This window comes from Seriola lalandi, unplaced genomic scaffold, assembly GCF_002814215.2.
Source record: "Seriola lalandi dorsalis isolate HSWRI2012SDOR001 ecotype SW California unplaced genomic scaffold, Sedor1 jcf7180002050169, whole genome shotgun sequence".
In the NCBI taxonomy this organism is placed as follows: Eukaryota; Metazoa; Chordata; class Actinopteri; order Carangiformes; family Carangidae; genus Seriola; species Seriola lalandi.
Genome location: NW_019520722.1, coordinates 5,802 through 31,497, shown reverse-complemented (window position 1 = coordinate 31,497; position 25,696 = coordinate 5,802). Strand labels below are relative to the sequence as shown.

At 41.8% G+C, this 25,696-nt stretch overlaps 1 protein-coding gene across 6 annotated transcripts; it reads left to right on the top strand.

Annotated features, from left to right (window-relative positions):
• Nucleotides 1-6,430: 6,430 nt before the first annotated feature.
• LOC111649209 (polycomb group RING finger protein 5-A) lies at nucleotides 6,431-25,217 on the top strand. 6 transcript variants are annotated; one of them, XM_023398962.2, is made up of 10 exons: nucleotides 6,431-6,734; nucleotides 7,475-7,651; nucleotides 11,280-12,039; nucleotides 14,063-14,159; nucleotides 14,466-14,521; nucleotides 16,150-16,209; nucleotides 16,681-16,856; nucleotides 17,135-17,233; nucleotides 19,029-19,118; nucleotides 24,768-25,217. In XM_023398962.2, the coding sequence occupies exons 3-10, from the start codon at nucleotides 11,925-11,927 to the stop codon at nucleotides 24,813-24,815; spliced, it is 741 nt and encodes a 246-aa protein (XP_023254730.1). In that variant the 5' UTR covers nucleotides 6,431-6,734; nucleotides 7,475-7,651; nucleotides 11,280-11,924; the 3' UTR covers nucleotides 24,816-25,217. The 6 variants fall into 6 exon arrangements, with proteins under 6 accessions (XP_023254730.1, XP_023254728.1, XP_023254727.1 ...); XM_023398960.2 differs by having other exon boundaries at nucleotides 6,434-6,734; nucleotides 7,475-7,558; nucleotides 16,678-16,856; XM_023398959.2 differs by having other exon boundaries at nucleotides 6,434-6,734; nucleotides 7,475-7,618; nucleotides 16,678-16,856.
• Nucleotides 25,218-25,696: the final 479 nt, after the last annotated feature.

Here is a 25,696-nt window from a genome sequence, read left to right as displayed (position 1 = left end):
ACTTTGTGCAGTTTCTCACATGGTGATGAATTCATATAAAACTGAGATATGATCATTATCTTTGCATTAATGCAGCGGTGAGAGTTTTATTTTATTATTTTCTCTCTGTTGGTGTCAGTGTGTTTGATCTTCTTGCCTCTTGTTCAGTTATTCTTTGTTGAATAGTTGAGTGTCGTTGTCGGCCCACAGCTCGGCCTGCAGGAGAGGGTTTCTGTGTGGAGAGGTGTCGCTGTAATAAGCTGCAGCTTCAGCCACTAGTGTTGTGTTTTATTTACTATGTAGAAATATTAACGAGGGCCTGAAATAAAATACATTTCAATTGAATTGAAAATAAATAAATAAACCAGTCAGTCGTCTGTTGAAGCATCTCATCACGTGTGGTTACGTTTCATTATCAGGTGATCGTGGCTGAAGGAGACACCGCCGCTTGTTTTACCCGTGACCATTAACACAAGCTTAACAGCATATTTTATTATTGTAACCATGACGACAAAGTTCTACTTATGTGAAGGAAGTGCTCATTTTAACCCCAAACCTAACCTCAGTCGTTTTTGTGCCTGAACCTTGAGCAAACTGCTCCATGAGATTAACAGCGTGTTTATCACTGTAACCATGGCAACAACGGTCTCCTATGGGTGAAGACAAACAACAAGGTCGTTCAAGGAGCTATTTGTCTGCCACCGAACGATGTTTCTTTCTGGGAGCAGGTGGAGGCGATTATAATACGTCACGGCTATCAGAAAGTGACGTGACTGGCAGGAGCTAGCTGTTAGCATGCTAACTCCAGTAGAAGAAAAGGCGTGATAGAGACGAGAGGAAACATTGGTGTTAGTTTCCACCTCTGGAGACAGATGTTGGTGAGTAAAGGAAGGAAGTTTGATGCTGAACTCACAATGTTTCTTCTAGACCGGTAAGTTAAGAGCTGCTAATGCTAACACTAGCTATGTAGCGATAGCAGAACACGCCTCTAGGCTCAGCTGTGTTTTGATTGCTAATTAGCAACAGTTAGCATGCTAACACACTAAACAGCGATTGAAAGCCTGGTAATCATTACGTTAGAGTTGTCAGTGCTAGCATGACTGACCCTACGTCTTGTTAGCAAGAAGAATTACATTTATAAAGCAGTCAGAATAATTATAGTGAATATTTTGTAATAAATAACAGGTACACACACTGTCTCTCACATGATACACTAATATTTTTATATATTTAGCTGCAGTGTCTGTGTAGACTCGTGTCACACAATAGATGAAGTATGACGCTGGTGTGATTTAAATAAACAGATAAAAATACAAAGTGGTGAAGCTGTTGCTGTGGTAAAAACCATCAGTATACAGATGAGTCTCTCTCTCTCTCTCTCTCACATGCTCTCTCTCTTTTTTCTTTCTTTCTGAATCTATTTCTCGTTGACTTTCTTTTTCTCTCTGTGCAGCTGTCTTTGTGTTTCTGTTCTACTGATATCCATCTACTGTGTCTGTATCCTGTGACTGTCTTTTTATCTCTCTCTCTGTTCGAAACCTCTTCCTCTTCTTATTTTTCTCTCTTCGTCTCAGTTCCTCCTCCACGTTTCCTCAGTCTCATTCTTTCTGTCTTTATTGTAAATATGATGAATAATCTTTCTCTTCTATCACTCTCACTTCTATCTTCTCTCTCGATCAGTTCATCTATATCTCTTCATCTATACAATACCGATCAGAAGTCTCAGATCAACCACATTTTTTTCAGCTTTTATTGAAATAGTCCAGTAAAGTGAAAAACCTTAAATGGTGCAAAGTCACCAAAAACTGAAAAATCATGATGTAAATGTCACAGAAAACTGGCTTTTTTAAAAAAAGGAATTAATAAATGTGTTGATTTCCATCTTTCCTGCAGCAAAAGAAATAAATGAAGCCTTGAAAGTTACTGTAACAAAGACGGACTGGTTGGTCACAGGTTCATCCTACAGCAGGATAATGAGCCACAACATTAGAAGAACAGAACCAGCACAGGTGAAAGCATAGACTGTTAATAAAGTCGCCTCTGTTTCTGAAGCCCATAATGAGCTGCTCCACCCTCGCCATCTTGGCAGTGCCTGACTCCGCCCCCTAACTCCAAAAATGCGCAAAGAGGTGGGGCATGTTGCACGAAGGAGGAAATTAGCTAAACTCTTTTTGTACCAGGCTGTAAACATGTTTATTTCTGCTGTAAAGTTGGACATTTTAACATGGGAGTCTATGGGGACTGACTCACTCGCTTCATGTGTGATGCTTGGGTGAAAGCGATGCAACCTGCAAGTGCAACACATCTGTGGCAACATCTGCAACAGCGGTGGGACGAACTGTCAGAACAATATTTGATTTATGAAGAAAAATTAAGATAAAATTTAGGATTTTAAGACTGAGACATTAAACTGTGTATATTTCAATATCAACTGTAAAAACTGAAGTGTTTTCCGTCCTCTCCCTCTTCTCTTACTCAACTAGTTGTAACCTCTTGTCTCTCGACCCCTCTCTCTCTTTCTCTCTGACTTCTGTTGTAGATTTTACCTTAATTCAGACTGACGTGAACCCTGCTGCTCTAATCCTCGTCTTGGGCACTAATTGGTCTAATGAGAGTGCCAAAATTACAGCTCAAAATATTTTAATATTTCCAGTAACTAAACTGTGACTGATCGGTAATAAAAACTATATGATACATTTTTATTATTTTATTATTTATTGTTATTCTAACTATTTTTATTATCATCTTTTTTTTAATTTCAATTCTATTTTTTTTCTTCACACATCGCAGACAGTTTTGACATTAACATACACTGATATTCTTCCTGTTTTCCCTTCTGTTGTTGGTCTGTTTGTACAGGGTTTGTGTACGTGCTGTTTCACAGTTTTATTTCACCTGCAGAAACAATATATTGTTCTAATGTTGCCTAATGGAAGCAATGCAGGTAACATTTCATTTTCAGGATCTGTCTAGTCAAAGGTTATTGGGCGACTGTGAGCAGCATCATTCACAGGAGACAGTCTGTTTACTGTTGCCTCATTATGGTAACTAGTAGGTAAAAATATGTCACTTTCCTTGATGAGAACAGGCTTTATTTCTATTTTGTCATGTCAGGGAATAAAAGTCTAGGCCAACTTTAATTACTAATTACTGCAACAACCACCTGCACCTCTGGAGACGGCGGCAACACATCCTTAATTTGTTTTTCCTCCTTTCCACTGAAACTGTCGCAGGGCAAAAATCTTCAGTTTTGGAATTTACAATCTCAGCGACTGTCCCAGAGTGTGTGTGTGTGTGTGTGTGTGTGTGTGTGAGAATGGGAACGTTGTTGCCATGGTGATGCATTCCACTTCCCAAAACAAGAGGTCGTATCCCACAGGGTGAGGTCACCAAAGACTCTGTTTTCCCTCCACTGGCCCCATGTGAGAGTCAGTGCCGGAACAAAAAGTCTCCTGGTAACAAAAGTGAAAAATATAAATAATAAAAAATAATAATAAAGGCATTGTTAAGATTATTCTGATCTGAATATACATTTAAAAAATCCCTGAGGGGGAAGAGTTTGTGCTCTTGCTTCCAGGCAGGTGGGATGTAGTTATGGTAAATAGTCCTGATATACACTGATTTTTTGTGAGGTTACACTGACCTTGACCTTTGACCTTTGACCACCAAAATCTAATAAATTGGTCCTCGAGTCCAGGTGAACGTTTGTACCTCATCTGAAGAAATTCCCTCAAGGTGTTACGGAGATATTGCGTTAACGAGGCCAAAACCACGTTTTTTGAGGGCACCACGACCTTGACCTTTGACCTTTGATCACCAAACTCTATTTTAGCAGCTATGTGGTTACCATGGTCACCTTAGTTTTGAATGTCAGGCTGGACTGCATTGACAATACTGTTGTGTCATCAGTGAAATCAGGTCCCAGTGTCACGTTGTCCAGGACCTTGTTTTCTGACTCAAGCTCAGCTGCTCTTGTACAGTGTTAACTCAGAAAACCAAGATGGTGAACATGATAAACATTAGCACTTTAGCATTGTCATTGTGAGCATGTTAGCATGCTGAGGCATTTAGCATTCAGTCAGAGAACAGCTGAGCCTAAGTAGATCCTCAGAGAGCTGCTATTCAAGTGAATTAGAAAATATAAATGTGTTCCTCTGGGCAGAGATGACTCAAACAACAGTGAGTGGAACTGGCAGGGCGAAAGAAAAGTGTGCGATCACTCTGTTTAATCATTTAATATCTCCGTCTTTTAACCTTCTGTTACTGAGGCATAAACATTCATTTGAAGTGCTGAGCGTGTCGAGTGAAAAATAAATTAAACCTGACACTGCATCTCCTCCATAGCCTGTCTCTCAGCTTCCTGCCACAACAACATCCGCCTTTCTTTTTTATTTTCTATTGATGAGCAAAGAGAGGAGGATGAAAAGAGGGAAAGACTTCCTGTTCTCTATCTAATGTCTTTTTCACTCCTATCTGTAAACCAAGGGATCCATAGTTCAGGGCTGGTTTGGAACCATTATAATACGATATCAATAATATATTATTGAAGATTTCCTGAAACAATAACACACAACCCAGACAGCAAAATGATCTGCCTGATTGCTCGGCCCGAGTCTGGCCCACATGCTTCCACATCAGGGCAGAGTCCGGCTGTTACTCTCTGGTACTGAGAGACAGAAGATTTTCTGTGTGTGCGCCAGAATTGGCCCAGATGTGGATGTTGCATCTTGCATGATGCTGTATATGGGCCAGATTTGGGCCGTGGAGCTGGGCCAGAAAAAAACAACTATGGGCAGGATTTTTTGGGACCAACCAACCTGATTGAAAAATCTTCTAAATATGAAAAAAAAAATACATTAAAGAATAACAAAAGTTGATAAAAACCGAAGAAAATAAATTAAACACAAAAACCAAAATGAAAAATCTTTCAAAAACAATAAAAGTCATCCAACAGTAGAACGACCAACCTGACAGAAATACACAGAATGTACAAACATGCACCAAGTCTCAAATTTGCCGCCTTGTGAAATATGATTAATTAGTGACTTGTTATAACAGATGTTGATTCACAACAGTTTATGCAGAACAAGAATCTGAAATCCAGTCCAGTGAAAAACTTGAAATGATTCAAAGGTATAAGTGACAAACTGCCTGAGGTGACAGAAGTAAATGAAGCCTTTAAAGTCAATGCAAACAAAGACAGTGACAAAGGAAGACAGACTCAGGGGTTCATCCAGCACAAACATAACGAGCCACAACATGATGAAGACCAGCACCGTCTGCAGACCTGAACCACATGGAGCTGGTTTGAGAAGAGCTGGACTGAAAGTGAAAGCAACACAACCTGCAAGTGCAACACATCTGAACAGCGATGGGACGAACTGTGAACATTTGATTTCCACTGCAGGAGGAATGTGTTCTAAATTACATGTAAATTCAATGTAAATTTAATCGGATCTAAATTAAATTTAGATTAAATTTGCTTCAACAAGAACAATCAATGATTTCCCATCTTTTAAATCTCCAATTGTTTATTAGTTCTGTGCTTTAATTTCATAAACACTGAAACACTGAATGATGTAAATTTAATTAACAGCTGGAAAAATGGAAGCGATCTAAAACTTTTGACTGGTTATGTATTTCATTCATGTAGGGGGACGGTTGCAACACTTTTCACATTTCTCTCAGTTACTCAGAGACTCTTTGTTCTAGACCAACCAAACTTTTAGATATTAAACTTACATCTGTCTGATAATGACCCACGTCATTTACAGATGATTACATATCACAGATCATTCACTGTATTTATTTGAATGTAAAGTTTCAGATGTTACAACTAACCCCAACACACTGACTGACACATGCTAACCGTAGGGGGGGGGGGGGGGGTCTAACTGAGAATCATCACTCTGCATGTTTCTGATTGGAGAAATAAGACCTGTTGTCCAGTCTCCCCTTCTTGATCTGGTTGTATTTTATATTAAAATTTTCTTGTAGGTGAAACAAAACCAAACTTTGATTCAGTCTGAGCAGCTGATAAACTGGGTTGCAGTGCATGTGCTTCCTTCCTGCTCGAGTCAAGTAAAATTTTACAATATAGCCCAATATCACACATCAGAAATTTGCCTAAAGGGGCTTTAAAATGTGAGCAGCACCACGACACCCTCTGTCCATAGACGCTGGAACCGGACGAGAAAAAACTCCAACCAAAAAAAAAAAGAACCTTAAACGGAAAAACTGTTAGAAACCCGAGGAAGAGCTGCAGCGGAGGGATTCCTCCTCCAGGAAACACACACACATGCAGTATATGTCATGTGTAGATGACTGCTGTGTCATCACTACACACAACAGACACGGCGCTCTCTGTGTGTGTGTGTGTGTGTGTGTGTGTGTGTGTGAGTGTGTGTGTGTGTTATAGGCCAATAGTCACTCAGTTACACAACTGCTTTCAGTTTCCGAGCCCTGCCTGCCTGGTGGCTCCCCGCCCACCGCTGCTCTCTGCTGCCCGCCCGCCTGCCTGCCTGCCTGCCTGCCTGCCTGCCTGCCTGCCTGCCTGCCCGCCTGCCTGCCTGCCTGGCTGCTGGGCGGACTGGGGCAGATCCGAGCCGACCAGTTCCGTGTTCTCTCCTCATCCAGTGCACGGAGCAGACTGAACGGGGAGGACCTGGCAGTGTCATGGTGGACATTCCTACCCAGCCGCGGCATCCATAACTCCCGGGAGGAGGAGGGGGAGCAGCGGGAAAGTGAGCACGGAGGTGAGGAATGTGTTTTTATTTCTTATTATTTCTGCGCGGATGGTGAATTCATCCGCCGACGTCGGCTGCGTTACGTTACAACCAAACTTTGACGCTGCTGGCTGGACCTCCTCTCTCTCTCTCTCTCTCTCTCTGTCTCTCTGTCGACACCCCCCCTCTCGCTCTCTCTCTCTCCTGAAACGCAAAGTGCGTCGCCGTGCACACTCACGTGCGGGATTTACGGTATGTTCACGCAAACGGTAAATATCCCGCGTGCGTTGCGCTTTCCGTCCGTGTCGTTAAGAGGCCGTGACGTGAAGCTGTGCAACTTTTACTGTCGATACGTGCGCACGTATGTGTGTGTATGTGTGTGTGTAGATAGATGGTTACACAGTAGCCTAACGAGCTCGCGTGAGTTCGCGCGCGTAGCCTATGTGCACGCGAGCGATTTGAACACGTATTATATATCGGTGTGTGACACTGTAATGTGTGCGCGTCGTCCATTGATGTTGTTTTGACACCGGTGACGTAGACCGTGACGCGCCTTAACAATGAGATAAGCAGATCGGCTGTGTGAATAAATAACACGCTTGTGTGAGTGTGCGTGTGTGAGTGCGCGCGCGCGCGCGCGTGCGTGTCTCATTGACGGACACTGGGGGATTTCTCAGCTGCGCACTTGAGATTTTTGGAGCACAAAGCGACCCACGCTGAATGAAGCGGGAGTCTGAACACTTTCCTCTGTGTGCACTTTGTTTCTGCAGAGAGGGAAAAAACAACAACTGCCTGAATCCAGCTCTGTTCACTGTCCACACACCTGACGCACAGGCGGCCTGACAGCACGCAGGGTATGTGACGTCATCTCAGAAATGATGGAAGCTGCACACGAGGATAAAGTGTGACCCCAGGTGAAACTAGTTGAAACAGCCCTACAGGAAACAGTGAGTCAACAGCTACATTGAGTCACATGACAGGTGTACTGTATCTAGGCCAGGAGCTGATCAATCATCAATAGAAGTTTACTAATGATTTAGAAAATGATTTCATATATCAACAATGTGACAATGTGAGTCAGTTGAATGACTTTGTTAAAAATGTTATAATTAGCCTGTAGCTAGAATTAATGCTAATAAAAATAATAATAATAACACCTCAGCCAAAGGAAGTGGACTTTAATTATTTTTGTACATTATTTATTCCACTATCATTATTATTATTATTATTATTATTACTAATGAGCTACTGGACACATCTATCTATCTATCTATCTATCTATCTATCTATCTATCTAATATGAATACACAGGATGAGTTTTACTGAGTAACTTGGTTACTGTAACTATACTAACTCACTGTGTAACTGTGCAGCTCATCGCAATAGTTACAAGGACTGAGCTTGTTGGAGTTGTTGTTTTGTGCAGTGTTTAGATTTCGTGTTAAAGCTCCTCCAGTGTAAAGGCGTGTGTCCATGTGTAGTGTGATTATAGATCAGCTCTAGCTTCTATATTAATACTGTGAAAGTATCAAAGCCTCAGTCCACAGAGAAATGCACACAGCCTGTATTCAGAAACTGAGCCTTAAAACCAGCCGTCAGGACTTCTGGAACTTTGTGATGTCACAACAAAGCAGTCACCAAGCCCCGCCCACCTGGACCCACCATCCAAACCTTGCAGGATTTGGTTTCTCTGAGTGTTTTTGCCTGAAATCTGCTATATTTTTATTGGATCACTCAGAAAACAGTCAGCCAATCAGAAGAGAGGCTCAGAGCCTCCTCTCTTCTGATTGGCTCACTGACCTGTTGTATCTAGAGCTGCAGAGAGAAGCCTGAGAGAGGAGATGTTAAACTACACTGAGATGGTTTTTATATCTTCTATCAACACTTCAAAGTGTAACATATGGGACCTTTAAATATAAATTAATAATAAAATAAAAGTATCCTAGACTTTACATAATTACATTTTTAAACATACATATAAAACTATGAAGCATCTCGTATGTTTGAGTTAATATTTGCATCTTTTACTGAGTCAAATTTTTTACTTTTGATTGTTGCTCTTGTTGCAAAAACATTTTCTGTAATTTGAAAACATGGCCGTTTATTTTAGTCTGTGGCCACAAACCTCAGATGTTCCTACAGTAATTTATAGGTGTGTGTGTGTTATATGCAGTGAGTTTACACAGAGCTGGTGTGTTGTTTACTTCTGCTGCTGTGAATTATGTTCCTATATAATGAAGCTGTGGCAGGTCAACCCACCAAAACTCACAGTGACTCATTTTGACTCTGATGTTAATTACATATCAGGTGAATTTATGGCAAACATCTTAGTCATGTGAAGTGTTGGATGGGGTAAATAAATACGTCCTGCCAGTTTATTCAGTGACTGTTATTGCACTAATTTGTATGATGATTAGTATTTGATGGTGGCCTGTTATCAAGTCACGGAGGGGCCGCTGTGTTGTTTACAAAGGGAATGGATCAGACCTGAGAACAGCGCCTAATCTCAGATCCACAAACATTCAGCGGCTCGCTCTCTTCATTTACTGTAACAGCAGAACCGAGGCCATCCCATTAAAATAAATGGTTTGTAAAAGCTCAGTAAATATGAAACGTACGGGCGTCACCGCCGTGAAGCTCCACATTCAGCCCGGTGTCTGCTCCAAGCGGGGAAACCAAAATTCATTCAGATCCATCAAAGTGGGGAAGGAATGGGGGCGAGTTGGAGAGTTTTAGCTATTCATAGTAAATGGTAATCCAGAGACGGATGCATGTAGGTCAGACCTGCTACAGTCCTGTTGGACCAATGTTCATGTCATTGTTAGTTACAAACAACCACAGTAATTCCTGGATGTGATGAACGCATCGCATCAAAACTGCTCGGAAAGAACAAACTAAAACAAAAACCCAGATAACGCAGACACACGTACAACTGTGAAATAAGTAAATGACTGTATCTGTTGTTGTGAATGAATCTGTATTTTGTGTCTGACTGACGTTGAACTTCTTGCGGTCATCAAACACTGACTGTTGCCTCTCAGAGGAGAAATGAAAGAAACGCAGCATTGTTAGTGCAACCAACAAAACCAATTTAGGAGGAGGTCAGGGTGGTGAAGCGTCCAACCTTGACACCACACATCGCATCACTTCTCCTGCCAACACTCAATACTGTTTTTCTTTAAATTGTGATCCCCCCCCCGTCCATAATCAGATCAGAAAACTGTCGTATGAGTCATTTTTTAACAGCACTGACAAACATTACTTTCCTCTCGATGGGGAGACCAGATAAAAAAAAGGGTTGTGGGTCTTGCTTCACCACAAATCCGTCTAGATATACTATTATACATACATATATACTATATACAACCACTGCAGCTGGAAAGCCAGTGCAGTGCGTGGCAAGTGAGTTCATGAGTGTTGAACCCTTGAAGGAAATGAATGTTGTTCATCTTAAATTGCAGCTTTTTTCCGGAAAATCTCTCAATTGTGTTGAAAGCAGAACAAACCACAATCATTGCATGTGATTATCTTTGTGATGAGTTCCTGGGTTTTCATCAACCAGCCAGTCTCAGAGTCTCCTTCCTGAGGTACAGCGTCCAATAATGGCCAGGAGTGTTTTTGTAGAACGTTATGATGTCACAGTGAAGTTGACCTTTGTTTGACCTCAGTTCATCCCTGAGTCCAAATGGACATTTGCGCCTCATTCGAAGGGATTCCCATGAGGAGTTCCCGAGATACTGTGCGTTTTTTTGTATGTTTTGTAAGGTCACAGTGACCTTTACCCTTGACCTTTGACCCCTAAAATCTAATCAGTTCATCCTTCAGTCCAAGTGAATGTTTCTGTCAAATTTGAAGACATTTCCTCAAGGCGTTACTGAGATATCACGTTAACGAGAATGAGTTGGACGAACGTACCTGAATTCAGACGGACAAGCGGAGACCAGAACGCCTCTGTCCCCGGTTGTCGCCGGCGTGGACGCTGTAGACATTTTGTCTCGTCCTGGAGGGTCGATGGTTCTGGGGACAGTTCAAGAAGTATTTTTTCGTTGCTCTACAACAAAGTTCTTAGTTGTTGCGTCGGCAGAGCGGATCTGAATATTTGTTTGATAAATAACAAGGTAAAGCTGCCGGAGGTGACAGTCAACTGACGGCTTCAAATGGCAGCGGGTTGTTATTAAATCCATTGTTTGAGTCAGGAAGTCAGTGAGGTGACGTTAACAAGCTTTATCAGTGACCTTTACAGTAACTGAGCCGGTTCACAGGCGGACAACATGGAGCCTGTGTGGTCGTTGTTTCCCTGTGTTGATCTGTTACACGTCAGTGACACCACGATGAATTTATCTGAGTGTTGATGAATCATGTTTTCTCAGAAACATATCACATCACTGAATCTTCTCTTCTTCTTTGTCTAATTGAAGTTTTTTACAATTTATGTTGTCTGTACTGTATGTGTGTGGGTGCAGGGGTGTGTATATGATACGTATGTGAATATCTCCAACAACATATCTTTCCATTCTTTTTTAATCTGCACAAACCACAAACCTGTTCAACTCTGACGTGTGTTTTATTCTCCAGGTTTATTCACTGAGATAAAAAGCCGCCAGACGGACGAGTGTCACCGCGTGTCAGACATCAACAGCAGCAGCACTGTAATGATGACTGAACGCTCTGGGACGAGGCCGGCTACACACAAGTGGTCTGCTGACCTTTGACCCCTCATGGATTAAAAATGGCACTCGGGCAGAGACGGGGAGGGAAGCGAGACGTCTTACTCTCTGGGAATTCTGGGAATTTAACAAACGTGTTGGATTGAAGCGGCGCCGCACAGACCGGACCAGCTGGTGTCTTCTTTTTATTTCAATGGGACTGGCATGGTGCGCTGAAGATGGAGTGAGGCGTGAGTGGGAGATGTTCCTGAAGAGAAACTGATTACAGAAAAATACTTTGAGTCAAGGATGGAGCAGGATTTTACACAGTAGGACGAACCGCTCAGACGTTGTGGACAGTGAAACCTGGACTAGCATTAGCCAGAACTCATCTTTAAACTATAAACATTAGTAAACTCAAGCAGGCGACAGCAGCCTGTCTCCCTAAACCTTCCCATTGCTCATTGTTTTGAATGGACGTCTGACTTCAAACTGTAACTCTGACTCCAGGTCAGTTTTCCTGCTGCAGCGCGGCTCAAGAATAAAACAAAAACCAAAACAAAAAACTACAAACATGGCCGCTACAGGAAGGAAGCACTTGGTGAGAGACTTTAATCATTTCATCACCTGTTACCTGTGTCGAGGTTACCTGATTAAACCAACCACGGTCACCGAGTGCCTGCACACCTGTGAGTGAAACAACAGACACACAAACACACACGTCATCCCTTTGTCACTGAAGGTGACGTCGCACTTCACTCAAACACACTCCTGTCAACTCACCGTTAGTTAGAGAGCTGATCAGGGCTGTAATTATTATCATTATCGATTCATTCTTTTTTCATTTATTAATACTTGAGTTTATTTATTTATTATTTGTATAAAATCAATTCAGTGTCAAAACATTTCACTGAGCTGAAGGTACGGTCTTCACTTCCTGTTGTGTTTGACCGAACCCCCAAATACTCACTTTAGAAGATATATTACAAAAAGCAGCAAAGCTTCTCTTTTAAATTCTGCAAATATATTATTTATTATATTTTTTCACACTGTTCTCTCTCACACTCAATCTATTATCAAAATAATTTTTTATAATTTTTTTTTTTTTTTTGGTTTGACTTATTGATAAATCAACAAATTGTTTCAGCTTTAAGTCTAATGCTGCATTCATGTCATATTGTTCAGAATATTTTATTGTGAGCAGATAACTGGGAAAAACATTCACATTACTAAACTGCTAGAGATATAGCTAATCAGGCTTTTTGTTTAGTGTCACCATTTTGTTTTTCCCATTTTTCTGACATTTCATGTGGAGACTAACAGTTTGCTAATTTATGGGTCATGTACTGAGCACGTTAGAGAGTAAGCTAGCCAGGCAACCCAACAGCAAGTGAGGTAATTAGCTTGGCACGGTACTGTAGCAAGCTAACCTAACGCCATGTGAGTTAACAAGCTTCTGAGCGAGCCAGCTAACCTGCTAGAGCGAGCTAACCTGCTAGAGTGAGCTAATCTGCTAAAACAAGCTAACCTGTTAGAGCGAGCTAACCTGCTAGAACAAGCTAACCTGTTAGAGCGAGCTAACCTGCTAGAGCAAGCTAACCTGTTAGAACAAGCTAACCTGCTAGAGTGAGCTAATCTTCTAAAACAAGCTAACCTGTTAGAGCGAGCTAACCTGCTAGAACAAGCTAACCTGTTAGAGCGAGCTAACCTGCTAGAGCAAGCTAACCTGTTAGAACAAGCTAACCTGCTAGAGCGAGCTAACCTGCTAGAACAAGCTAACCTGTTAGCGCGAGCTAACCTGCTAGAACAAGCTAACCTGTTAGAGCGAGCTAACTTGCTAGAACAAGCTAACCTGCTAGAGCGAGCTAACCTGCTAGAACAAGCGAACCTGTAAGAGCGAGCTAACCTGTTAGAGCGAGCTAACCTGCTAGAACAAGCTAACCTGTTAGAGTGAGCTAACCTGCTAGAACAAGCTAACCTGTTAGAGTGAGCTAACCTGCTAGAACAAGCTAACCTGTTAGAGTGAGCTAACCTGCTAGAACAAGCTAACCTGTTAGAGTGAGCTAACCTGCTAGAGCAAGCTAACCTGCTAGAACAAGCTAACCTGTTAGAGCGAGCTAACTTGCTAGAACAAGCTAACCTGCTAGAGCGAGCTAACCTGCTAGAACAAGCTAACCTGTTACAGCGAGCTAACCTGTTAGAGCGAGCTAACCTGCTAGAACAAGCTAACCTGTTAGAACAAGCTAACCTGCTATAGCGAGCTAACCTGCTAGAACAAGCTAACCTGTTAGAGCGAGCTAACCTGCTAGAACAAGCTAACCTGTTAGAGCGAGCTAACTTGCTAGAACAAGCTAACCTGCTAGAGCGAGCTAACCTGCGAGAGTGAGCTAACCTGCTAGAACAAGCTAACCTGTTAGAGTGAGCTAACCTGCTAGAGCAAGCTAACCTGTTAGAGTGAGCTAACCTGCTAGAGCAAGCTAACCTGTTAGAGTGAGCTAACCTGCTAGAGCAAGCTAACCTGTTAGAGTGAGCTAACCTGCTAGAACAAGCTAACCTGTTAGAGTGAGCTAACCTGCTAGAGCAAGCTAGCAAGCTTTTTTATTTTTGTGTGCAGACTTAAACAAGAAGCAGTCAAACTGTCATGATAAATATTTGCCACTGGAGATTCTTATTTAACCCCAATAGCAAATGTTGATGTTGTTTCTTCTGCAGTCTGTAAGAGCTGTATTGTGCAGCACTTTGAGGAGAGTAATGACTGTCCTAAATGTGGCATTCAGGTCCATGAGACCAACCCACTGGAGATGCTCAGGTAGGATGTGCTTCCTCTTCCTCTTGCTTCGTCTTCACTTTTATTTGACTGAGCTTCTTTACTTTCTTTCTCTCTAAGTTTGAGTACCACCAATTCAATTCCATTCACCTCCATTTTATTAGTTTCCCCCTTATTTCTTTCTTTCCCTGATCCCTCTCTCCTCTACCTCCACTGCTGCCTCTCCTCTTAACCCGCCACCTACTTTAATTGTTTTTCTATCCCCCATTTAACTTCCTCTTGACCTCTTTATCGCCTTTCTCTCTCTTTTCACCTCCTTCTCACACTCCCTTCTCTCCTTATTCCCAGGTTGGACAACACCCTGGAGGAGATCATTTTCAAGCTGGTGCCCGGACTCAGAGAAAGTGAGTTTGCCAGACGATTTCATCCGTCTGTTTCCTCAGTTTCCATGACAAATGATATGACAATTCACGGGAGGTAGGAAAAATAATTTAGTAAACGACAGCGCAGCAATCACGACATTAATCAAAAGACACACAAAGAATTTATTACAATGCCACATACACATAATATCATTGAGGCTTATTGAGGAGAAGTGAGCGAAGGTTTTTGTGTTTAGCTGTTGCATAAAAACACAGACAAACACTGTACTACTGCTGTTTTCACCAAGAACACCATAGCAACTCCTTAGCAACACCCTGAAAACCAACAGAAACACCTCAGTGTCCATCACCAAGAATATCCTAGCAACCATTTAGCAAGACCCTAGCAACCACCTAGCAACGCCCTAATAACCATCTATAACACACTGTAACCACCTAGCAAAGTTTTAACGCAACGCTTCCCAGCTACAACCTCTTGCCAACAACGTACTGCGCTGAGCAACACTTAAAGAGAAACACTCATTCATCCGAGGTTTTACCATCAATTAGTTCTTATTTTCTATTAACACTGCGTATCAAAGCTAATAATGAATCAGATCTGATGACCGTCACATGACAGACCTGGGTTCATCCACCAGCATCAAGTTCTCTTGATCAAAACAAAATTCCTACCATCTCCTGAGGTGCTGCGCTGTAACAGATCCTCTTATCAGATGGAGGGGAGCTGCCACTGACATCAGAGACGTATTCGTTTGTCAGCGTCACTTTATTTTTAGAGGAGGCGGGACGCTCGAGTTTAAAACAAGATGAAGATGTACAACCTTTCTCTCTGCAGTGGGGCCAACGAGGAGCCAAGTCAACATGTCTAACTAAAGCTGTGATGGCACTATAATTTTATGACTCCATAACTTCCCCTCCGCTGACAGAGCGCTCTGGCAGCCCGGAGACGGAACAAACATCATATATTTTTTTGACGCTCGCACCGCTCAGCCAAGTGGTGTAAAAATCTGCCTCATACGAATTCTTGTTTTATGGTTTCAGAAGAGCAGACACGCGTCACATCCACGCAGAGCGTTGCTTTGCATTTTAAGGTCGAGCCACCTGCTCTGACGCGAATGCAACTTTGCTTCTGAATGTTCAGGATGAAGCATGAAATAGATGTTACTCAGTATGAAGCCAGAGAAAAACATTGAGAGAGTAAAGACATGCTTTTATAGATTTCACTACAGGTCCAAACTGCGTTGTTGGAGAGAAATGCTCCTGGGCACCTATACAGTGTTTTATCTTCTGCCGCCGTGGTAAAATTAGTGCAGGTGGCTCATATTAGAGAACACCATCCCTGGCCTATAAATCAGTGTCTGGACAGAAGGAACAAGCTGCTGCAGCCTGTTTGATAAGCTCAGGTCTCTTTCTTTATGGCTCGATGTAAAGCACCTAGTATTTATCAATTTAGTATAAAAATCTTCCATTACACCCCAAATAACTTAATTTCACGCTATATTTAATAAAGAGAAACTGCGTTCTCTGCTGTTGTGAAACAGGATTTCAATCAGCAGAATATCTAAAGCACGATCACGGAGTCAGGCGTCGGCTCGGTGTGTGTGTTGTTCTGTGTGTCTGACGCCGTCTTCCTTTTATCTGTCGACTAGGAGAGGAGCAGCAGGAACTCGAATTCTGGAGGAAGAACCAGCCCAAAGAAAACGGCCAAGGTATAAACGCTGTCTGTCACCCAGACTGTGATATTCAGTGTAAATCAAACACCATTTTTTGAGGAGGGAGGGAGGGAGGGAGGTCCCCTGGTAACTCTGGTAACTGATACTTTCTGTCTGTCTCTCAGAGGTGAAATCAATACATCAGGGGAGTTTTTGATTGGGTTTTGATTCATCATCATTTGATTATTCATCATATTTTGAGCTTGTTCATGTGAATCTGGGGCAGCGCTGAATTTAGGGAATTTCCTGTTCATACATCAAACACGCCAAATTAATCTCCTCTGGTGCAAACAGGACTTGTACTGTTGTTCTTAGGGGGCGATAATTAATTAATTCAGCATCTTTTAATCCTAATCATTAAGACATTTTAAAATCTTAATATACAGTTTAAGAAATTGAGAAACTCAGGTTTTAAAGGACATTTTGTAATGGAGTTTTTTTTATTTTTGATACCGCAAACTTCAGCAGAAAACCTGAGGTGCCAGAGGTTCGGGCTGTCTGATGTTGGAGGCGACGGCGGCGACGGTGGCGGCGACGACGGCGATGGTGGCGGCAATGACGACTACCACAGGAGTGATCCTCAGATAGCCATCTGTCTGGACTGCCTACGTAACACAGGACAGTCAGGGGAGAGCACCGTCACGGTGCGTGTCTTTAAATTAATAATAATTATTATTTCATTTCAGTGTAACTGTCACCAAGAAGTGTTAAGTAGTTTCTTAATACACAAACTTTGAAAAACATCTTCATATGTTTCAGTTTTGTAGGAAACTTGGTCCGAAGCTTCTCGGACGGTCGATATCAGACCGCTTGTAAAGCTCTGATTGTTTTCAGGTCTCTTCCTGGGAAAATCTATATTCGTCTTTTCGCTGCCTCTCTTGTTAATTCAGAGTGTAACAGAATTTGTATCTCGTCCAATTAGGATTTGATGAAGAGGTTCATCCGCTGCTCCAGTCGAGTCACCGTGGGAACAATTAAGAAGTTTCTCAGTCTTAAACTAAAGCTGCCCAGCTCTTATGAGGTAAGGAGCAGCTTCTGTCCTCCAGCTCAGAAACTACAGTCCTGTTTAAAGGAGCGCATTGTAAGTTTTGCTATTGCTACATAGCTAACATTAGCATTAGCATTAACAGCTGTTTACCGACCAGTCTTGCCGAGAGCTTCAGCCATTGTTGTATTTACAACACAAGAGGTTATTATTTTTCATCTGAGCAGCTACTTCTCGACGCTATAGTGACGCGGTATCGGAAAGTGTTGAGACTAGCTAGCTGGGAAACATGCTAACTTTAGCAGACGAATAGTTAGCGATAGAAATAGAAGCAAAACAGTAGTTAGCTTGCCGTTGCTGTCCACCACTGGACACAGCTCTTGGTGAGTAAAATAATGAATAGCAATGTTTCTTCTAGACTAGTAAGTAAACAGTTGTTGATGCTCACATTAGCTTTGTAGCAATAGCAGAAAACTTACAAATAGCCCTTTTAAATGATATATAGCATAGCAACATAGCTTTGAGTTAAACTGACAAGATTTTTTTTACTTGGCTACTCTTAGGTACAATATGTTGATCAGTCAGAATAGTTTAGCTTAGCTCAAATGCTAAATATCAATAGGATGAACTAGCTTCCTTGGAAATCATAAACGTAAACCTCCACAAAGATGAATACCAGGGCTGAAGGTTGTGCAAAAATATAGACTCATACAGATTATGAGGCTAACTGGCTAGCTTACTGCAAAATGTTAGCAAGTGTAACGCAGACTAAGGCTTGTTTATCTGAACTGTCAAGTGTTTATGATTAGCTAGTGCATTGGTATAAATATCCACAGACTGAGTTAACATTGTCAAGAGTTACTGAGAGGCTGAACAAAGACACCTCTGATAACACTCCACCGTGCAGAAGACATGAAATTATTACTATTATTATTTTATTTAGCTAAAATAACTTTAACGTTTCAGTTTTAAGAAAATAAACAAAGAACACCAAACAGAGACGACGCCTCACAGCTTCATAGAGAACAGGGACCTCAGACAGGAAGTCAGACTCTGACCAGGTTCACTTTGACTCTGAAACCGGTCTGTGTGAAGCCAGATGCTCATTAATAATCCATTCCTTATTATCATTATCAGCAGTCAGCTTTATCAGAGCATAAAGACTGCCGGCTGCAGACGGAGTGAAACTGGTCGGTGCAGCCTCCCACTCACTGCCACAGTGAACTTCCCCTCTCACTTCATGTTGTGCATCAGGACTGAAACCCTTTATATTTGTGTTTCCATGTCTTTGACAGCTCTCTGCATCAGATTGTCATTTTGACCCCTAGATAAAAATAACCAGTTTCTTTTTTGTTCTTTCATCTTGTGGAAATAATTACATTTAACCCTCTGAGGTCGACGGATGTTTCTATTAATATCTTTGCCAGATTGTACGTGACTCGTGGGCGGAGCTAGAAGGCCTCGAAAATTTGGTTAAAGTAGAGAGACAGACAACACTTTTCATTTTAGGCATTTATTGAACATTTATCTACTGTTTTACTCACATGTTGCTCTATTTCTATAAACCTTACACTTTGGTCAACACTCTTCAAACTCTTCGATTCTTCCACATCAGTAAATGTATGTTTACAGAAGAATCTCAAAAAACTGGGCTTCAGTTTTTCAGCATTTGGACCAAATGATCTCTTTGCACAGTCCAAAGAGTCACATTATAGAAAAAGTATGAAAACTGTGATATGAAACACTTTATTATTTTATATGCAAGTACCTGAAGAGCTAGCTCAGAGGATTAACTTGTTCCTGACCATATTTTTCCCTCCTGTGCGTCCAGCTGGATGTGCTGTGTAACGGAGAGATCATGGGCAGAGATCACACTCTGGAGTTCATCTACATGACCCGGTGGAGGCTACATGGAGAGAATGTAAGGCTGTCACCCTCGCTTCCTGTTTGTGTGTGCATGTTTGCATGCTAATGTGTCGCTGCACTGCTACAGGAAGTCATTTTTTTGTGCATATGTGTGCGTGCGCTCTGCAGTCCCTCACACTGTGGGGGCTCACAGCCTCAGAGAGAGACTGAGGGGCTCAGACCCGTGAGGTCGAACCCCGATTTAATGGTTAACATGTAGTTTAAAAGTGGAGATTTCAAATTAGACAGGGGGAGGTTTGAGTATGATTAGCGTCGCGTAAGAATGAAAGTAAATAAACAGAGTGTTCTCAGAATTAGTACAAGTGTGTGTGTGTGTGTGTGTGTGTGTGTGTGTGTGTGTGAACACTAGTGTTGGTTGAATGACTTCTCTATTCAACATTAAAACATTTTCTTCCAAGAATCTTCGGTGACTCAGATTCTATAAAAGAAGGAATTCTGACGTCAAACTGTTTGAGAAGAAACGTTTAATGTGTAGTTTTGTGTTGTTGTTGATCTGTGAGCAGAAAGCAGAGCCAGTCAGCTTGAAAGAAAGTCTCGCTTCTTTTATATTACTGCGTATGCTCTCATGCCAAAGCTTCACGTAAAACACTTACAAACATTAAATATTTACTCACGTCGTATTAGCTTCTCTACAGCTTCATATGCTCCAGTGGCTCAGCTGAAGTCAATCTGCTGCTTTTTGGTTTTTTTCAATATTTCATCTTTCAGCGTTTTGGTTTGACTCCGACTTTCTCTGAAGTGTTTTACATCATTTTAGGGGAATTTTAGAAACGTGCACGAGGTTCCTGTTAAATAATTTGCATCATAAACAATATGAATAATGAACAGAAATACTGAAATATATGTATATATAATTATTATTTTTTATTTTTCTAACAAATTGCACCTTGTTTGCCTCATTTCTCTTCGCTCACTGTACATTGTCCCTGTCATGTGACAAATGAAGGAAACTATGAACTGCTACCTGAAACATAAAATACAATTATACAATTATATAACTATATTATAAAGTAAAATATAATTAATATTATAAAAGTATTATAAAATATATTATATTAAAATATTATATTAAATTATTATAACCTCTCCACTCCTGCGATAATATTGTGTATCGCAATATTTAGACGATATCAAGATATTACATTCTGGATATCAAAAAGTCCATGTGTGGTTTGGGAAATGAGAATCAACAACATCAACAAACATGAACATAAAACACTTTAGAGAACATTAACTCTGACTTCAACCGTCCCAACACTCAAACCTGATCCTGACTCTGAACCCTGAAACACAGACACGAGTCCAACGCCTTTAAAGACAAGAGGACAACACTTCAGGAGAACATCTAAAAGTTTGAGTGGTCCTCACAAACATGGAAATACAACACACACACACACAAACACACACACAAACACACACACACACACACACACACACACACACACACAAACACACACAGCAGGAGTTGTTGTCCTTTAGTCTGAAACGTGCCGCCGCTGTCAGCCTCAGACTTCAGGGTCATCAGTGCTGTGGTTCAGTGGGCCAGTGTGTGTGTGTGTGTGTGTGTGTGTGTGTGTGTGTGTGTGTGTGTTTATGATGTCCATCTACAGTTTAAGTGCTCGTGTGTGTGAGTGCATACATTCCTGCACTCTGCGACTGAATGGCGATCTGTTTATCTGCACGTGCGTATTCACATGAACGATTAGCCAGTGAAAGGTCCCGTCCACAAGTGGAGGGCGAGTGAGGAGCGCAGACAGCTGGCACCGCAGGAGGAGGCATCACATACCAGGGCAGGAGGAGGAGGAGGAGGAGGAGGAGGAAGAGGAGGGAAGAAGACAGTATGAGACTTATAAAGTCTGTAGCTTCTCAGCTCCAGCTGCGCTCACATGTAGAGAGAGTCATTTTCAGGAATCTGTTTTTAAATAAATTAAATAAATCCTTATTTTCCAGAGCTAAAAATATCATTTGAGATGTTTCTCATCTGCAGAGAGAGGAGATGGAGAAAGAAAAAAGTACTAACTGCATGTGTGATTATTATTCATAATGTAATCATCATCCACATGTATTTAAATCAGTATGATGATGTCCCAGTGTAATGTTAATTAAAAATTGGAATCACCTCCTCATGGTTGTTTCCCTCTGGTCATAATGGCTAAAAAGTTTTTTGTGAGGTCACACTGACCTTGACCTTTGACCTTTAGCCACCAAAATATAATCAGTTCGTCCTTGAGTCCAGGTGAACGTTTGTGCCAAATATGAAGGAATTCCCTCGAGGCGTTACGGAGATATCGCGTCCACGAGAACGGGACAGACGGACGGACAACCTGAAAACAAAATGGCTGCAAAATGTCGCCGGCGCTGAGGAATAGAAAATAAAAAAGGCTCATGAGCAGAAAAACAAAGAACAAATTGCCGCTTGTTTCCCAACATCGTCTGACCTCATTCATCCAGTTTGAACCCAAATCCTTCTGATGTAATAACCAGCTGCAGATCGTCCGTGTGGCGAGCACAGATTGTCAGAATTGTAATTCCATGTCATTTTTCCATCTGGACACTTTTATGTAAATGTTGCGTTGCAGGACTCGGGACGATATAAAACTAATCATTCAAAGTGCACAACTCTGGCAAGCGATCGCTGCGAGTCGTTCCTCACTGCAGCCGTTACAGTGAGAGAGACTTTTATTGATGATGCGCGGCAGAAAGAGGCCGACGGACGTCACATCAGAGGGATCCGTCCTGATCAGCTGCTGGAACCAGTTTAGAAACGTTTCCCGTCACAGCCACTCGAGGGCAGTTTAGTTTTTTACAACCTGTGTCTTCGAGGCTGGAAACTCACATTAAAACTGGTCTAAATGTAGTTAAACTCAGTCTGTAACTTCTGCTGCTCTCAATCAAAACAAACAAACAAAAAGATGTGTCAGTGGTTCAGGTGATTCTTACTGTTAGAAACTCTGAATGAAGCAGCTTCACATTTAAAGTCAGAGCGACGCTGTTCGGAGGACAGAGACTGAGGTTGATGCTAAACTTTGTTCTGACTGTTTCTCTGATAACTCAGGAACCAGACGTTCAGGAGGGTTTTACCAGCAGCTGAATGATCCACGGAGGAGTCCTCCTCTCCACAACAAACACACCAGGATTAAAACCAGGAGAAACTCTGAATAAAACAGTTTGACTTTAAACTTTAGACAAAACGTCTCAGAGCTGATTGTTTAAAACATCATGTCATCAGAACAGGAAACTGCGTCTGATTGTTGCCATGGAGATTTAAGTCTTGAGTAATGGCTAAAAAGTGTTTTGTGAGGTCACACTGACCTTTGACCTTTGACCACCAGAGTCTAATCAGTTCATGCTTGAGTCCGAGTGAAGGTTTCTGCCAAATTTGTAGTCAAGACGTTCCTGAGATATTTCGTCCACAAGGAATGAGACAGACCAGAAAACAATATGGCTGCCACTTTGACTGTCACTGTTGCGAGAGTGAGTCTGGTTATAAATAAATAATGACACATGCGATCAATTTGTCTTAATCTGGACTAAAAATCTCTGTGATTGGTCACTTGAGCTGTGTGGTGACTGTAGAGGATGAGGAGAGGAGAGGATGTACCCTGCTCAGATCTGTGTCTCAGAATCACATTTTTATTATTATTATTATTATTTGAAATCATAAAATGTATTTCTGAGATCAGACAAAGTCACGACCTGCAGCCGTGGAATCAGCTCGTTAACACTAATCAGATCCAGGTGTTGTCTCCGCTCGTTCAGCAGCAGCTTCTGGCCTCAGTGATGGAGCACAACGTTCTCCTGAACACCTTCGAGCAAACGCTCCGTCCAGAGAAAGACCGACCGACCTGAGTTTTTCCTCGTGCGAGTCGAGGGTGTCGAGGTAAATTTGTGTCGTTGGGCTCTGAACGACAACGCCGCCCACCATGATCCCCCCCGACACCTCCCTATGAGGTTTTGTGGCTGTATAACTACGTCACGCCGCCTCCACTTTTGCTCCAGCGCCAACATGAGTTTCTACCTCGTCACAATTTCCACTTGACTTTGCCTCATAACGAGATTTGAACGGTTGACAGGTTTTCATGAAATTCAAAATGTGAATATTCAGGATCCCCAGAGGACGAATCCTTCACAGTCTGGACACTGGATGAATTTTATTTCCTCAAAAAGCATTAAATTAAAGGATATTAGCTTCAGGTGTGAGACCACAGATTCCTACAGGTGATGCACCAGGTAAAACCAGTTAGCTTGTCACTTGTGTTCGTACCAAGCAGCATCTGACAGCACATTTAGTTTCCTCTCTTTTCTCCGTGCTGGATTTCTGCTTGTGCTGCACGTTAAGACGATTCTACATTTCAGTTTATTTGACACCAGAACAAAATCCCTTAAAACTAGCTGACAGCTGCACCGAGCGTGTGTGTGTGTGTGTGTGTGTGTGTGTGTGTGTGTGTGTGTGTTAGTACGTTATAATTAAAGTGTGTGGAGACAGAACTGCTGAGTGAAAGAGTGTCGGGGATGCAGATACAGAGGCGCAGTGACAGACTGGTTAGATTGTTGTTCTGTTTTTTGGTTTTTGTTGTTTTCTTTGCGGAGACATGATGCAGCAGAACGCAGAGAGGCGGAGGAGATGATGACAGCAGCTGTACTCTGCTGCACCAGCAGCCTCAAGCTGCCAGAAATAGGAGACAGGCTCCAAAACCAGGAGACACACTTTTCACTTTGCAGCTGCTCTGACACAAACACTCGCCTTTTCACTCCCTGAATGTTTCATGAAACGTCCGACTCGCACATTTGACTGATTCAGACGCGTTTTACAGACAAAAGGAGGCGAGTCTGAACCGAGAGTCGGAGCTGACATCTGTTACTTAACCCAAACACTCGCCATGAAGACGCCACATGACAGATGATGACATCAACATCACAGCGAGTGTTTGTGTCATTGGGGTTACTGCAGGACGTTTTGTCCTATAAGACTTTATATAGAGACGTCACGTGATAAAGACAGACTGATGCAGGTGCAAGAATTTGTGCTTTAAGATACTTAAAATACCGTATTTTTACTACTTATTTTTAGTACTTTTTCTTAGACTAGTTCCAGGTCACATCCAGAGTCAGATAAAATATGAACCATTTGTGTGAAATTTTGTCATAATTGATGTGAAGTCTTGAGTGACCTTTGACTTTTGACCCCCAAAATCTAATCGGTTCGTCCTTGAGTCGGAGTGAATGTTTGTGCCAGTTTTGAAGATGTTCCTTCAAAGTGTCACTGAGATATCGTGTCCACGAGAAAGAGACGGGCGGACAAATATATTATCTATTTATTTATGTCAATAATAGTTTTTTAATTAGTTTTTCAGATGAAGTGCATTTAAATTTAAATTTTTAAATTTTTTTTTTTTTTTTTTTTTAAAGTTCAATAAATGTTTCCAAAGTCAGTGAGTGATGGTGATCGATAATCTATCGATCAAAGTGATCGTGATTATGATTTTTGCCATAATGAAGTGAATGTGTTGTTGTACTTGAACAGACATGTTGTTGAACATACGTGTAGCATGTATTTGATGCTGTAACAGCAGCAGTAGTCGTCGTCGTCGTCGTGTGTTTCTGTTTTAAAGATGGTTTCTCTCTCTCTCTGTCGCTCTCTCAGACGTATCCCATGGTTCTTGAGTACCGGCCACGCATCGACTTCGGCTGAAGTTCGGCTGCAAGAAGAGGACCACACACACACACACACTCACACACACACACACACACACGTATACACACACATACACACACACACACACACACACACACACGTATACACACACATACCCACATTTGCACGTGCACACAAATACATACAAACACACAGACGCCCGCAATGTGCAGAGAAAGAGAAAGATTTAAATGTATTTTTGTACAGCCAATGATGAAGTGCATACGTTGTTATGGTAAAGAGGTTTTATGCTACATAGAATAATATATGCTATAATATATGATATTTTTAAATGTATGTCCCTGTGCCTAAAAACCTGTTGAGATCAGAAATGAAGTACGACCATATCTTCACTTTGCCTGTCTAACTCTGTAGATTAAATGTTGATTTTCTACCGTTCATGGATGTTTTCTTTTATATTTTATCACTTTCACTCTGACAGCAGCGGCTAACGGAGCTAATGGAGCTAACATAGATAACTGAGCTTACAGAGCTAATGGAGCTAACTGAGCTAACGGAGCTTACACAGCTAATGGAGCTAACGGAGCTTACACAGCTAATGGAGCTAACTGAGCTAATGGAGCTAACATAGCTAACGGAGCTTACAGAGCTAATGGAGCTAACATAGCTAACGGATCTTACAGAGCTAACGGAGCTAACAGCTAACGGAGCTTACGGAGCTAATGGATCTTACACAGCTAATGGAGCTAACGGAGCTAATGGAGCTAACATAGCTAACGGAGCTAATAGAGCTTACACAGCTAATGGAGCTTACAGAGCTAATGGAGCTAACGGAGCTTACAGAGCTAACGGGTCTTACACAGCTAATGGAGCTAACATAGCTAACGGAGCTTACAGAGCTAATGGAGCTAACGGAG